This window comes from Hyla sarda, chromosome 4, assembly GCF_029499605.1.
Source record: "Hyla sarda isolate aHylSar1 chromosome 4, aHylSar1.hap1, whole genome shotgun sequence".
In the NCBI taxonomy this organism is placed as follows: domain Eukaryota; kingdom Metazoa; phylum Chordata; class Amphibia; order Anura; family Hylidae; genus Hyla; species Hyla sarda.
In genome coordinates this window covers 166,598,116-166,614,328 of record NC_079192.1, presented here as the reverse complement: position 1 = coordinate 166,614,328, position 16,213 = coordinate 166,598,116, and the positions used below count along the sequence as shown (strand labels likewise).

Sequence of the window (16,213 nt, the reverse complement as noted above, 5' to 3'; positions counted from 1 at the left end):
TATGTCCAATCTGTTAGTTTATGCTTTTTGGATAAAATGGGAAAAAAGGGGCCATTACATTTTTTATTGGGGAGGGGCTTTTTATTTTATTTTTTTAAAACACATTTTATGTCTTTTTTTTTTTTTTTTTTTACACAATTAGATATATACTGAAAAGTGCTATGCATAGGAATAGCACTAATCAGTATTATAGGTCATCTTCTCTAGTCTGCTTGATCTCAGATGAGAAGACCCTGACCAGGTGAGCAGGTCAAGGGACCTCCAGCCACCATGATAGTATTTGGCAGGTGTTAATCGGTGCCCACTTCCTCCAGACAGTATGCTTTGAACATTTCGGCCTCAATTCTATCATCGTTTCATCAAACCAGAGAGCCCTTTTGCAAACCCTAGGCAGGCATTAATGTGTCCTTTACTGGGAGGCAGCTTCTTTCTGGACACTGCCATAAAGTTCAGATTGTGGAATACTGCAGCGATGGGAAAAATTCTAGAAGGTCAACCATCTGCACACAGGATCTTTGGAGCTCAGACAAAGTTACCATAGGGTTCTTTGACACCTCCCATACCAAGATCCTTCAACCCAGATTTCTTCATATGGGGCAGCCAACTCAAGGAAGTGTTGTGTAAATGAAGCGCACACAGCTCTGAGTTCATGCTTCATACCGCAGGAGCAGCACATACATGTGCGCCCTTAAGGGGTTAATTTGTAAACATTCCTAGTATTCACCCTGTAGGTGACTGGTGTAGGACCCCTGGTATGCTGATAGCACATACACTGCACTCTGTGCCAGAGCCACTGGCACTTGCTTATACTCTTACAATGACTGCAGAATTTTGTCCTGGTGCCTAGGTCAGTATTTTTCAACCTAGGATTTGTCTAGCACTTCTGTGGATATTGAGTATAGTATAAAGAGAAAGTGGCAGCTGTTCATCTGCACTAAACTGAATATACTGTGTTATAGTATGGGTGAACAGCTTTAAAGGGGTGCTCCAGGAAGGAAAAGAGTGCCCCAAAGCCACCACAATACCTGTTATTTTTCCCCTGTAGTTATCCTTTTGATTTTGCCAGTTCCCGTGGCCCCTGTTTTCTCTCTCCCTCCCCTCCAACTTTAATATCCCCACCAAGACAAACCCCTAGCCTAGAAGACCTGTGTTGTCAAAAACTAATACTGTTTATTTATATTCATACACAGATAAGTGTTACATGTTCAATTATGATTCCTGTTTTTGACCTATGTTTTATTGTTGGTAAAGTTGAAAATACTAAGCACTTTGCGATGTTTCACCTGTGTGTGGAACGACATACTGTCTGCATTCTCTGTTTTCTTGTAACGTGCTTAATAAAAAAAATTATGTCCCAAGGTGGATATTAGGACGTCTCACTCCCTGCATGTAAGTGACCGCTGAACAAGGAACTGCTCTATACTGCTAACGATTGATCTTTAGACAAAGGTTGGTGAGAGGGAGAGGATAGGCAATGGTTTAGTTCCCTGGAGCACCCCTTTAACCCCTTAAAAGGGGTAGTCAAGTGGTGAAAAACTTATCCCCAATCTCCTGTACGGGGCCCCGGCTCGCTGGACAGATAGCGGGCGTCAACCACTGCACGAAACGGCTGACACGCCCCTCAATACATCGCTATGGCAGAGCCGAAGATTGCTGAAGGCAGCACTCCGGCACTGTCAGAGTTGTATTGAGGGGCGTGTCAGCCGCCACTTTGTGCGGTGGTCAACATGCCCCCTTCCCACGGGCTTAGGATAGGGGATAAGTTTTTCCGCACTGGATGTCTCCTTTAAGGACCAGAGGTTTTCGGTCCTTAATTTTCAAAATCTGAACTTTCAATTTTGCACCTACAGACTCATGAGGGCTTGTTTTTTGCGCCACCAACTGTACTTTGTAATGACATCAATCATGTCACCCAAAAATTTATGGCAAAACCACGAAAAACACATTTGCAGGACAAAACTGAAAAAAAAACAAAAAAACACGCTTTTAACTTTTGGGGGCTTGCGATTATATGCAGTGCACTTCTTGGTAAAAATGACACCATATATTTATTTTGTAGGTCCATACTGTTAAATTGATACCCAATTTATATAGTTTGTTTTACCACAAAAAAAAGTTACAACTACATGCACAAACATTAGTATGTTTAAAATTGTCCTCTTCTGACCTAGTTTTTTTTATTTTTCTGTATACAGGGCAGTATGAGGGCTTATTTTTTTCACTGATCTGAAGTTTTTATCGGTACCATGATTGTTTTGATGGGAATGATTGCTTTTTATAAATTCTCAAGGTAAACAAAGTGACCAAAAATAGTGGACTTTACCTAAACTGCATGGTCAATGGCATACACGTAACCTTATATTTTTCAGACATTTATGCACGCAGTGATATCACAGGTTTATTTTTACTTAATTTTTTTGTTGGGAAAGGGGTTCAAACAAATTCAGGAAGGGGTTAAATCACATTCAGTTTTACACTTTTTTAGCCCCCATAGGGGACTATTACATGCAATTCTCTGACTGCATACACTGAACAATGCTATGCCATAGCATTGATCAACTGATTGCGTCATCTAAAGAGTCAATACCGGACATCAGCCTGATCGGCGATGTCTGTGATTAGCCACGGGTCCTGGCTGCTGATAGCAACCGGGACCCCGCAGGTATGAAGTGCGCTCAGCTTTTGAGCACACTTCACATACCGTGAGCCGGCTGATTGTTAAGGGGTGATAGAGAGGGGTCACTTACAGTAATTCGAGCTGTAGTTGCAGAGTTTAGATTTTTTTTCTAGCTCCACTGCGCAGCTCTTTGCAATGGAGGTGGGGAGCCGGCTCGTTGCTAATATTACTAATATACATACCTTCTGTCCCGCGCCCGGTCCCTCTGAAGATCCTCTTATCCCCGAATTGCATGCTGGAGGAGGGCCCACCAGGCGAATTTAACCCCTTAAGGACCAAGGACGTACCGGTACGTCCTTGGTCCTGCTCTTCTGATATAACGCGGGGTTACACAGTAACCCCGCGTCATATCACGGCGGGCCCGGCGTCCTAGTGAAGCCGGGACCCGCCTCTAATAGCGTGCAGTGCCAATCGTGGCGCCGCGCGCTATTAACCCTTTAGCCGCGCGCTCAGAGCTGAGCCGTGCGGCTAAAAGTGAAAGTGAAAGTTCCGGGCTAGCTCAGTCGGGCTGTTCGGGATAGCCGCGGCTAATCGCTGCATCCTGAACAGCTGACAGGACAGCGGGAGGGCCCCTTCCTGCCTCCTCGCTGTCCGATCGCCGAATGACTGCTCAGTGCCTGAGATCCATGCGGCAGAATCGTTGATCACTGGTTTCTTATGAGAAACCAGTGATCAACATAGAAGATCAGTGTGTGCAGTGGGGACCTATAACACTGCAAAAAAAAAAAGTGAAAAAAAAAAATAAGTGAATAAAGATCATTTAACTCCTCCCCTATTAAAAGTTTGAATCACCCCCTTTTCCAATAAAAAAAAAAAAACAGTGTAAATAAAAACAAACATATGGTATCACCGCGTGTGGAAATGTCCGAATTATAAAAATATATCATTAATTAAACCGCTCGGTCAATGGCGTGCGCGCAAAAAAATTCCAAAGTCCAAAATAGTGCATTTTTGGTCACTTTTTATATCATTTAAAAAATGAATAAAAAGCGATCAATAAGTCCTATCAATGCAAAAATGGTACGGTTAAAAACCTCAGATCACGGCGCAAACAATTAGCCCTCATACCGCCCCATACACGGAAAAATAAAAAAGTTATAGGGGTCAGAAGATGACAATTTTAAACGTATTAATTTTCCTGCATGTAGTTATGATTTTTTCCAGAAGTCCGACAAAATCAAACCTATACAGGTAGGGTATCATTTTAATCGTATGGACCTACAGAATAAATATCAGGTGTCATTTTTACCAAAAAATGTACTACGTAGAAACGGAAGCCCCCAAAAGTTACAAAACAGCGTTTTTTTTCAATTTTGTCGCACAATGATTTTTTTTCCTGTTTCACTGTAGATTTTTGGGCAAAATGACTGACGTCATTACAAAGTAGAATTGGTGGCGCAAAAAATAAGCCATTATGTGGATTTTTAGGTGCAAAATTGAAAGAGTTATGATTTTTTAAAGGCAAGGAGCAAAAAACGAAAATGCAAAAACAGAAAAACCCCTGGTCCTTAAGGGGTTAAATATTTATGTCACTGGTCATGTGGGCGCTCATGCCTACTGAGTGGTCATGTGACCATGAATATTCAAATTCAGCTGGCGAGCCCATCTCCAGCATGCAATTCAGCAAAGATAAAAGAGGATCTTCAGAAGGACCAGGCTCCGGACATAATGTATATTAGTAAGATATCCCGCATCGGTCTCCTGTTCACCCACACTATAACCCGGTGTATTGGGTTTAGTGTGGGTGAACAGGATGACCGTTTTCCTTTAAGAAAAAAACTTTCACAATATAAAAAGTATGTTTAAAACTGCCCTATTATGACCACCTTTAAAGGAGTAGTCCAGTGGTGACTCAGTGGTGAGCAACTTATCCCCTATCCTAAGGATAGGGGATAAGTTGCAGATCGCGGGGGGTCCGACCACTGGGGCCCCCTGCGATCTCCTGTACGGAGCCCCGACAGCCCGCGGGAACGGGGCGTGTCGACCTCGGCACGAGGCGGCGACCGACATGCCCCCTCAATACAACTCTATGGCAGAGCCGAAGCTCTGCCTTCGGCAATCTCCGGCTCTGCCATTGAGATGTATTGAGGTGGCGTGTTGGCCGCCGCTTCGTGCTGAGGTCGACACCCGCTATCTGGGCGGAGAGCCGGGGCCCCGTACAGAGAGATCGCAGGGGGCCCCAGCGGTCGGACCCCCCGCGATCTCAAACTTATCCCCTATCCTTAGGATAGGGGATACGTTTTTCACCACTGGACTACCCCTTTAACTTTCCCAATTTTTCCTATATACGGGGCTCAGTTTTTTTGCCATAATCTGTAGCACCAATTTGCGTAGTCAAGAATTTAATCGCATTTTATGATTTTTTGGGGAATGTGATGTGACCAAAACACAGTAATTTTGCACTTTAAACATTTCCGCTGTTCACCGTACAGAATAGACAGTTCAGACAGTTATGCATGCAGCAATACAAAATGTTTATAATTTTTATGCTTTTTGGGGTAAAATGGGAAGACATTTTTATTGGGGAAGGGGCTCTTTAACCCTTTTTATGTCCCCATAGGGGAACATATATAGCAATCATTTAATTGCCAATACTGTTCAGTGATGCTATGCATAGGCATAGCACTGATCAGTATTATCAGTGATATTCTCTGGTCTGCTCAATGTCAGACCAAAGAATGCTGGGAAATTGAGGCAGGTGAGGGATACTACATCCGCCATCTTGGCTAACCTGATCCCTGCAGGCAGCCAGCCATTTAAAATGCTGCATATGCCGTGATCTTTGTTGATCACAGAATATGAGGTGATAATGGCGGACATCAGCGCAATAGCTGATGTCCGCTGTTACCAGTAGGTCCCTGGCTGCTGATAGCAGCCAGGACATGCTGTGCATGATGCGAGCACCACTCACATCATGTACAGGGTGTAAGTGTACATTCTGGTATGCCAAGTCCCAGTGGATCAGGATGTACATTTAAGTCACATGAGATTTATCAAAATTTTTGTAAATGAAAGTTGCCCATAGCAACCAACCATATTGCAGAGCAGCAAGCTGATTGGTTACTATGGACAACTGAGCAACTTTTCCTCTGCACAGGTTTTGATAAATTTCCCCCCCCCCCCCCCCATGTCCTTAAGGGGTTAAAATCATATGGAGATGCAATCACTGAACAGTTATGGATGCCAGTGCGGATTCCATGTGGCTGGCTGGAGTACCAGTACACAGGATAACTGCAGCACAGCTCCGTTCACACAAATAGGCCTGCTGTGGTTGGGAGGCTACGAGTGCTGATGTGCTCAGGAAGACCGGCAGCTGCAGCGCTGAATCAGAGCTATGGCTGCTTCAGTCTAACATTCAGTTGTTGTTTGGCACAATCAGACCCCTGCTGATCATAAAGTGATGGCCTACCAATTAAGAAAAATACTAGAGCTGCTTCTATGGAAAGCCCTGTCATTGGACATGTAAAAAGTAATTTTAAATGCATTTTTGACATGACAGTAAATCTGGCCAAAAGCAAACAACTGCAGGAAGGGAAAACAAAAACACATCTACCTGCTGGCATTTTCAAACAGCACAAATGATCAAGTCTGAACTAAGATAAGTCTTACTGCCTAAAATTATGATATGCATTTACAGGATTTGGCAAGACAGACATTTCTCTGTAACCAGGTAAGAAGAACTTCCATAGACATCGGAAGTTAGCCATCAGATGCAGACTAGCAACCCAGCTCCTAAGTATCCCTGATAAAAAAAAAAAAAATTATATATACACACTATAAACAAGATAAGCGACATCTGCAACAAAATATCCAACAATGGCATCGATGCCATTATACAGCACACCCTGCAGATATGCAGAGACTGTACATGTACAATAGCAGCTACACTGCAGATTACAGTACATCACCGAAAGCCATTACAAACGAGCTTCACACTGTATTACAGGTATTGTTAAGGATAGACATGACAGTCATTGTGCTAGAATCACAGCAACACCACTGCAAGTCAGGTAATGCATTTAGTAAATCAGACCTACCTCTAGTCTTACTGAGTCACTATCGCTGCTGCAGATGAATGCAATGCCAGCACGAGGAGCAACTAGTGGCATCAATGCCTGCACAAAGCACCTCCCTCAGAGAGAAGTCTCATGCATCATCTCCATGACTGGGCAGGGTCTGCATGCACTTCAAGCTCCAATACAAAAATTCTCATAGGTAGTGGACAGACTATGGTAATTCTGTTTTCACTAGATTAGTGGATAGCTGTTTACAACTAGGCAACACCCAAGCAATTGTGAAGAAGTGCCAAACGGTTGCTAGAAAGCAAACAGCAGCAGAATTACTAGTTTCCTCTCCGTCATACACTAAGCTTCTGGACCAATGCTGTCGATAGTCATTGCAGAAAGTGGAATCAGTCTAAAGTAAACAGTCTTCACAAAAAACACTGTAAAGGACTTATGGCAATGCCCGTTTGTTCAGGCCCTGTAATATGAACTTACTCTGGGGGAGATTTATCAAACCTTACTAGAAGAGTGAGGCACTTACCCATAGCAGCCAGATCGCTTCTTTTATCTTTATAAAGGCCTCTGAAAAATGAAAGCTATCTGATTAGATTTGTTGCTATGGGCAACTGCACCACTCTTATGCTACACCGGTTTTAATAACTCTTCCCCTCTGTTCCCAGGAACAGCCTAACACATTTGGAGCTTCACAGACTATTTCCTGGAGATCGCTGTTGGGGCTATCCAGGAGACTTCGCCCCTTATAAAACGGTTATAAAGGACAAATTGGCAGGAAACTTAATTTTAAGCTCTGAGTATGTCTGTCCAGGACTGGCACCGGCTGGTCCATAACCTGCCGAGGATCTACTACATCAGGGACAGTCTGGACATCAAGGAGGAAAGTTAAGTGTTACTGCGGTGGAATTTAAAAAAAAAAAAATTCTTTTTTTAAATAAATTGGTGCCAGAAAGTTAAACAGATTTGTAAATTACTTCTATTTAAAAAATCTTAATCCTTCCGGTATTTAACAGCTGCTGTATGCTACAGAGGAAGTTTTTTTTAAATTTCTTTTCTGTATGACCACAGTGCTCTCTGCTGACACCTCTGTACATGTCAGGAACAGTCCAGAGCAGGAGCAAATCCTTATAGCAAACCTAGTCCCAGCATTCAGACCCCCCACAATCAGACACTTATCCATAACACTGCAGATCTCCTTTAATGGCAGACATTACCGCGACCACTAATGTGTGCCTTTACTGGAAAGTCCCTAGTTTCTGATAGCAGCCGGGACCTGCAGTGCATGATGCGAGCACTGATCTGGTGCTCACATCACATACAGGACGTAAATGTAAGCTCTCATGCACCAAGCCCCAGCGCATGAGGACGTACACTTACATCCGATGTCCTTAAGTGGGCTGAATAAGCAACCCCAGTAAGACTCCATCTTTCAGTGCAGGACATCTCTAGGACATTGTTTATATTAAGGCCAACATCTGGCATTCCTGAAAATCCCAGGACCAAGGTCAAGAGCGCTGTTCCTCACAGCACATGTGAGTACACTGGTAAACAACTGAAATGGCATTTACATACCAGGTTAGGGATTGAAATGAGTCGTTTTGAAATTCTTAGACGTTTCAGAGAAATCCTTAAAAAAAGCTACCAGGACCTGGGTAACTACCACTCTCCGCCCCTTCAGCACTGAGTGGCACCTTTCCACTCATGACAAACCACCAGACTCTCTCTCTCTCTCCCTCCCCCCCATATAAAAAGACAAAATCCAGAACACATCACAGCAGGTGAGGTAGGTCTAAACTTTCATAGAAGTCCAAACATTATTTAAAAAAATAAATAAAAAAATATAAAGTCTACGTCGAGGGCTTTTGGTCCTCTACCCGTTTGTAGTTCAGGACACTGGGAGTTACTCTAACAGCATAGCTTGCAAGGCTACGCCATTTTCACAATTCCCATTAAAGTGAATGAGAGTTATGCAAATTTAAGATGGAAAGTTTCACAATAGGAATAGTGCAAATGACGTTGCCTTGCAAGCTATACTGTTATCAATTCCCAGACTCCTGAACACCTCCAACTGCCATGAACAAGCAAAGGGTGCCAAGAAGCCCAAAAGATGAATACCCCTTAAGGTTCCTTAATATATTATTTGGCACATCAAGCACTGCCCGTGCACTAGACTTAGGCTGCTTTCACACTATGAAATTCATCCGTTTTAAAGATCCGTTTGATGTTCCGTTATAAAAACCCTGAAAATCGGCCATTAAACATCCGTTAGAAAATCCCATTATAGCCTATGGGATTTTTACATTATCCATTTTAATCCGTTATTAATAACGGACGTTATTTTGGACGGGAGAATGAACGGAAGAAATAGTGCATGCACTATTTCTCCCGTTACTATCTTCCGTCACAAAACAACGTCCGTTATTAATAATGGACTATAACGGATTAAAACGGATAATGTAAAAATCCCATAGACTATAATGGGATTTTCTAACGGACGTTTAACGGCCGATTTTCAGGGTTTTCATAACGGAACATCAAACGGATCTTTAAAACGGATGAATTTTATAGTGTGAAAGCAGCCTTAGAAATTGACACCAGCTAGAAGCTAGAGTAGATCTGTATCATAACCAGGCCCGATGCAATAAGGCGGCCCAAGCAGCTGCTTTAGGGCGCTAACGCCAGAGAGCGAGGGGGGGGGGGGGGTGTACGCTTTGCATAAAAATTTAAGTTTATTTTTCTTACTAAGGGTGCATTCATACCACGTTTTTGCAATACAGTTCCCGTATAAGTTTTCTATGTGAAAACCATATGGAACCGTATTGGAAAAAGTATGCATTGACTCTCCATTGAAAACCGTATGCCAATAGATGCATCAGGTTGTGTCCGTTTTGCATCCTGTACGGTTTTGTCAGGTTTTTTTCCTGTACCCCCAACCGTAGTCTACCACGGTTTTAGGTCCGGTTGAAAAACTGTATTAAAACCGTATGCTTTTTTTTTTTAACATGGGAGTCCATGGAAACCGTACAGAACTGTATGTGCATACAGTTCCATACGGTTTTTGACTTTGCACAGTTTTTTTCTTGGAATTTCAATCAAACAAGTAAAAAACTATTCAAAATGGAGTGAAAAGTTAACGGATACGTTTTTTCTTAAAATGGATGCAACCGGATGTCATTTTTCAAACAGTATACGGTTTTTAATTGTATACGGGTTAAAATTTGTACACGTTTTGATACAGTTTAGTCAGGTTTTGAGGAATCCGTTTTTCCTCAAAAACCTGATACGGGAACTGTATTGCAAAAATGTGGTGTGAATGCAGCCTAAGGCTGCGTTCACATCACGATTTTTCCATCCAACTTGATTAAACGATTTTATAACTTTATATACGATTTTAAGTCGGATCCATTGACCTCCATAAAAAAAATTCGGATCAATTACACTCAACCAATTTGATACACATCCGATTTCACACGATTTTTGTTCGGGTCTGAAATCGGGTTTGACCACGATTTCAGACCTGAACAAAAAGTGTGAAATTGCAGCCTAAACATTTGCCAGCAGCACCGCCAGACTTTGACACTGACAAGTGTGTGCTAGCCATGCGATCATTTCTGAGGCACAGCAGTGACTGGCGGCAGGCAGCTTCAGGACTGTGCGCATCATTAAGAGTCACTTACTACAGTCACAAGCTCATACAGCCGGGCCCCGGACTGCTAGCTGCTCCTGCCATGAGGGAAGAGCCAGAGGAGGGTAAATACACCTGCTCTGTTGTGACACACAAAGCTTGGTGTGTGACACACACCTTCACTGCCTCTGTACAGGAGTGTTTCCCAAGCAGTGTGCATCCAGCTGTTTAAAACCACAACTCCCAGCATACCCAGATATCCAAAAGCTGTCTGGACTTGCTGGGAGTTGGTTTTGCGGCATCTGTAGGTACCCTGCTTGGAAAACTACCATACACTGAGCAATCTCTGCCTCCAGCTCAGCTCCACCCCCTGCTGGTCATGTGATCACAGACTCCTACAGGGGCCTGCTGGGTCAGAGGAAGGATCAGAGTGCAACAGAACAGATGGTTATGGCATGACAGGCAGTTTACAGGTAACATTATAAATACTGTGCCCTGACCCCTGCCAATCCTCACAGGCTTGTGGCAGGTTTATATTCAGAGAGCGCAGTGTGCGGCAGTATCATATTTACAGAATAGTGTCCGGCAGGGTTATATTCAGAGAGAACAGCATGTGGTAGTATTATATTCAGAGGATACAGTGCCTGGCAGCATTATAGCAATCATCATTGTCGTATTGAGGATCAGAATCCGCTAACAGTGAGGAACCATCTGGGCGTCAAGTTCTGCAGAGAGAACATTTAGCTGGACCCGGCTGTATGTACCATCTAAATTAGATAAGTAGACTATAGAGAACACGTCACTTGTAATCACTGATATCACTGTATTCTCACTATAGGGAAGACTGATCTCTATAGCAAGGATACATAATGATATCAGTGATTACAGGTGACGTCTTCTCTACAGTGGAGGAGGATACACAATAAGACATCACCTGTAGTCACTGATCTCACTGTATATTCTCCTCACTATAGAGAGGACGTCACCTGTAGTCACTGATCTCTGTATATTCTCCTCACTATAGAGAGGACGTCACTGATATCACTGTATTCTCCTCAGAGAGGATGTCACCGATATCACTGTGTATTCTCCTCACTATAGTGAAGACATCGCCTGTAGTCACTGATCTCACTGTATATTCTCCTCACTAGAGAGGACGTCACCGATATCACTGTGTATTCTCTTCACTATAGAGAAGACATCACCTGTAGTCACTGATCTCACTGTATATTCTCCCCACTATGTCCCATCAGAGCTGTAGTCACTTACCACTGCTAAGGCCATATTGAGGGCTTTAGTTTTACATGGTAAGAACATCTTAGCATATTAGCACTTTCCCATTACGTGGCAATTGGTATATTTGAATATTATACAGGAAAAAAATTCTGCAACATGCTTTACCTCTGGTGTCCTTCAAAACAGGCTATAAGATTACTTGCGGGGGGGGGTGGGGGGGGGGGGTCAATGGGGTGACCATCTACTACTGTTAAGGGTGACACCAACCCTAGCAACACCACTGCGTCCTAAGGCTTTGCTTGACTGTGCCATCACAGAAGCAGAGAATGGTGGGAGTGGAGGATCATGCTGCTGGTCTGAGCTGAAGTAAAGTCAGTAATGGCAGAGTAGACTAGAGAGACCGGAGAAGTGCGAATAGGGGAACTGTATATATATTGAGCACTATATGGGGGCACTGTATAGTGGGTGCTGTTATAGCTTCGCTCGTGTAGGCAAGAATCCTTGCATCGGTCTTTATCATAACATGCTAAGTTAGGATAAACTGGCATGGTGGTAGTAGACCTGCATCCAATGGTACCCACTCAAGCAAGTTTGTGCTACATGTGACTTATTTGCTGGGTATCACTAAAGGAATCCTCTCCTTACCCCTCCCATTATAAGCTCAGGCAGGATGCTAGTAAACATGTTACTTTGGAGTCTGTCTAAACAAGAGAATCCTACAGCTGAAGGTGGCTAAACATCACTTGTACTTTAGGCTGAAGGGGGATGTCCCTAAAATGACATTTGGATCTTGTCAGGAATATATAAGTATACAAAGCTATTGATGGCTGGTGCAAATATAACTTCTAGAAAGGTTGGCAGGAGTTCTTCTAAGCACACCAAGTTCCTTAGCAATTCCCCTTCACAGCTTATGTTAATATATGAGCAATGTAAAAAAAAAAAAAAAAAAAAAAATTCACACACACACCCACACACACACCCACCCACACCCACCCACACCCACACCCACCCACACCCACGAAAGTCAAGTGGATTCATTGGACTGTCTGGCTCCATTTCCTTGCTTTGAGCTGACCATGGGCCTAAGAAGACTGGGAAACCTATCTGGGAAGTTTATTCTTCCTAGAAACAGAGCAGCTCAACAGACTAGAGGGGAGATTTATCAAAACCTGTGGAGGGGGATGAATGGTGCAGTTGCCCATAGCAACCAAGCAGAATGCTTCTTACATTTTTAAAAAGGCCTGAGAATAAGGAAAGAAGCAGTCTGGTTCCTTTGGGCATCTGCACCACTTTACACAGGTTTTGTTAAATCTTACCCTTGCACTCAAACTACTACTTTCCAAAACATGAGCGGCCTAAAGGATGGCTCACCGGCTTCCATTCTCCCCCAGCAACAAGTGATACATTTTACATAACAAGTCAAGGCTGCCAGACGCCGTGTAGTCTGCAGTTAACCCTTTCACCACTCAGTTCATATAAAAAAAAAAATAAAAAAAAAAGCGTCCTCTGCGCCCTCCAGCTCTATCCGTGCGCGGGGCCTGTGAAACCCTGGACTAGGAGAACCTCAGCGCAAATCACATCAGAGCTGGGAGCAAAGTGTATGGAACAAACCAAGTATGCACTCACCCTCAGGCTTTGCCTCGTCTGAAGCTGCAGCACATGCACTCACCCTCAGGCTTTGCCTCGTCTGAAGCTGCAGCACATGCACTCACCCTCAGGCTTTGCCTCGTCTGAAGGCAGCACATGCACTCACCCTCAGGCTTTGCCTCGTCTGAAGCTGCAGCACATGCACTCACCCTCAGGCTTTGCCTCGTCTGAAGGCAGCACATGCACTCACCCTCAGGCTTTGCCTCGTCTGAAGGCAGCACATGCACTCACCCTCAGCTTTGCCTCGCCTGAAGCTTATTTTACATTGCAATCGTGCATACGCAAGGAATCCAATATAAAATGTGCCTTTGCGGCCTGGAGAGTGCAGGGTAGAGCTCCAGAATCCCGCCGCCGTCTCTGGTCAGCAATAAGACTTCCAGCTGGTGCTACATGATGTGATATGCCATAGGTTGCAGCCCACTATTCCCCAACCCAGGGTAGAAGAGTGCAACCTCTTACCAGTGGAAAAGCCATTGCACAGCTACAATTCCCAGGGCTGCCAGTAACTTTCTGGAAACTTTAGCAATTCCTCAGGTTGCTATAACGTTTTCGTTTTGCACCGTCTGGTGCTCGGTAAGAGGAGGCTCTTATACCCGCCGACTACCCCTGATTGCCCGCACCTGCTGCTCTTGTCTAGCGGCCTCTTGGAAACACTTGTGGGAGGAGCTGAGGGCGGCGTTATCGGGTGAGCGTCAGGACGTCCTTATTCCTAGATGGACGGAACGCGGCACCAACCGGGCACAGGTCAGGGGAGTGTGTGGTGACGTGTGACACAGGTCAGGGGAGTGTGTGGTGACGTGTGACACAGGTCAGGGGAGTGTGTGGTGACGTGTGACACAGGTCAGGGGAGTGTGTGGTGACGTGTGACACAGGTCAGGGGAGTGTGTGGTGACGTGTGACAGGTCAGGGGAGTGTGTGGTGACGTGTGACACAGGTCAGGGGAGTGTGGTGACGTGTGACACAGGTCAGGGGAGTGTGTGGTGACGTGTGACACAGGTCAGGGGAGTGTGTGGTGACGTGTGACACAGGTCAGGGGAGTGTGTGGTGACGTGTGACACAGGTCAGGGGAGTGTGTGGTGACGTGTGACACAGGTCAGGGGAGTGTGTGGTGACGTGTGACACAGGTCAGGGGAGTGTGTGGTGACGTGTGACACAGGTCAGGGGAGTGTGTGGTGACGTGTGACACAGGTCAGGGGAGTGTGTGGTGACGTGTGACACAGGTCAGGGGAGTGTGTGGTGACGTGTGACACAGGTCAGGGGAGTGTGTGGTGACGTGTGACACAGGTCAGGGGAGTGTGTGGTGACGTGTGACACAGGTCAGGGGAGTGTGTGGTGACGTGTGACACAGGTCAGGGGAGTGTGTGGTGACGTGTGACACAGGTCAGGGGAGTGTGTGGTGACGTGTGACACAGGTCAGGGGAGTGTGTGGTGACGTGAGGACATCTTTGGCCATCACTGTCTAAATGAAAAGGCGGCCTTGTTGCCCATAGCAACCTGTCAGAATCTATAAAACATTTCCTTGTACAGAAAAGACAGTCAAGCTCTGATTAGTTCCCATGGTCAACATAGTTCACAGATATGTCTTTCCACAACAGAGAAAACTAATGGGCCCTCAACTATGCTGGGACCAGTAGTGCTTGGTGTAGTGATGACTGAGCTGCTCAAACTTCAGAGATAAGCAAGGCACATATAATGCATAGTGTAGAAATAAAGGCACATATAATGCATAGTGTAGAAATAAAGGCACATACAATGCATAGTGTAGAAATAAAGGCACATACAATGCATAGTGTAGAAATAAAGGCACATACAATGCATAGTGTAGAAATAAAGGCACATACAATGCATAGTATAGAAATAAAGGCACATACAATGTATAGTGTAGAAATAAAGGCACATACAATGCATAGTATAGAAATAAAGGCACATACAATGCATAGTGTAGAAATAAAGGTACATACAATGCAAAGTGTAGAAATAAAGGCACATACAATGCAAAGTGTAGAAATAAAGGCACATACAATGCAAAGTGTAGAAATAAAGGCACATACAATACATAGTGTAGAAATAAAGGCACATACAATGCAAAGTGTAGAAATAAAGGCGCATACAATGCATAGTGTAGAAATAAAGGCACATACAATGCATTGTATATAAATAAAGGCACATACAATGCAAAGTGTAGAAATAAAGGTACATACAATATATAGTGTAAAAATAAAGGCACATACAATGCATAGTGTAGAAATAAAGGCACATACAATACATAGTGTAGAAATAAAGGCCCATACAATGCATAGTGTAGAAATAAAGGCACATACAATATATAGTGTAGAAATAAACACATATACAATATATAGTGTAGAAATAAAGGCACATACAATGCATAGTGTAGAAATAAAGCCACATACAATGCATAGTGTAGAAATAAAGGCACATACAATATATAGTGTAGAAATAAAGGCACATACAATGCATAGTGTAGAAATAAAGCCACATACAATGCATAGTGTAGAAATAAAGGCACATACAATATATAGTGTAGAAATAAAGGCACATACAATATATAGTGTAGAAATAAAGGCACATACAATGCATAGTATAGAAATAAAGGCACATACAATGCAAAGTGTAGAAATAAAGCCACATACAATGCATAGTGTAGAAATAAAGGCACATACAATATATAGTGTAGAAATAAAGGCACATACAATATATAGTGTAGAAATAAAGGCACATACAATATATAGTGTAGAAATAAAGGCACATACAATGCATAGTATAGAAATGAAGGCACATACAATGCATAGTGTAGAAATAAAGGCACATACAATGCATAGTGTAGAAATAAAGGCACATACAATGCAAAGTGTAGATATAAAGCCACATACAATGCAAAGTGTAGAAATAAAGGCACATACAATGCATAGTGTAGAAATAAAGGCACATACAATGCATAGTGTAGAAATAAAGGCACATACAATACAAAGTGTAGAAATAAAGCCACAT

General features: G+C 43.5%; 1 protein-coding gene across 7 annotated transcripts in view; it reads right to left on the bottom strand.

Annotated features, from left to right (window-relative positions):
* CPEB1 (cytoplasmic polyadenylation element binding protein 1) overlaps positions 1-14,058 on the bottom strand; it is a 69,170-nt gene extending 55,112 nt beyond the window's left edge. For 2 of the 7 annotated variants that reach the window (XM_056572621.1, XM_056572622.1), the window contains exon 1: positions 6,715-6,863. In XM_056572621.1, coding sequence (XP_056428596.1) covers positions 6,715-6,786 — 72 coding nt within the window. In that variant the 5' untranslated portion in view covers positions 6,787-6,863. The other 5 variants (XM_056572625.1, XM_056572623.1, XM_056572628.1 and 2 more) reach the window with 5 other exon arrangements.
* Between the last annotated feature and the right edge of the window lie 2,155 nt (positions 14,059-16,213).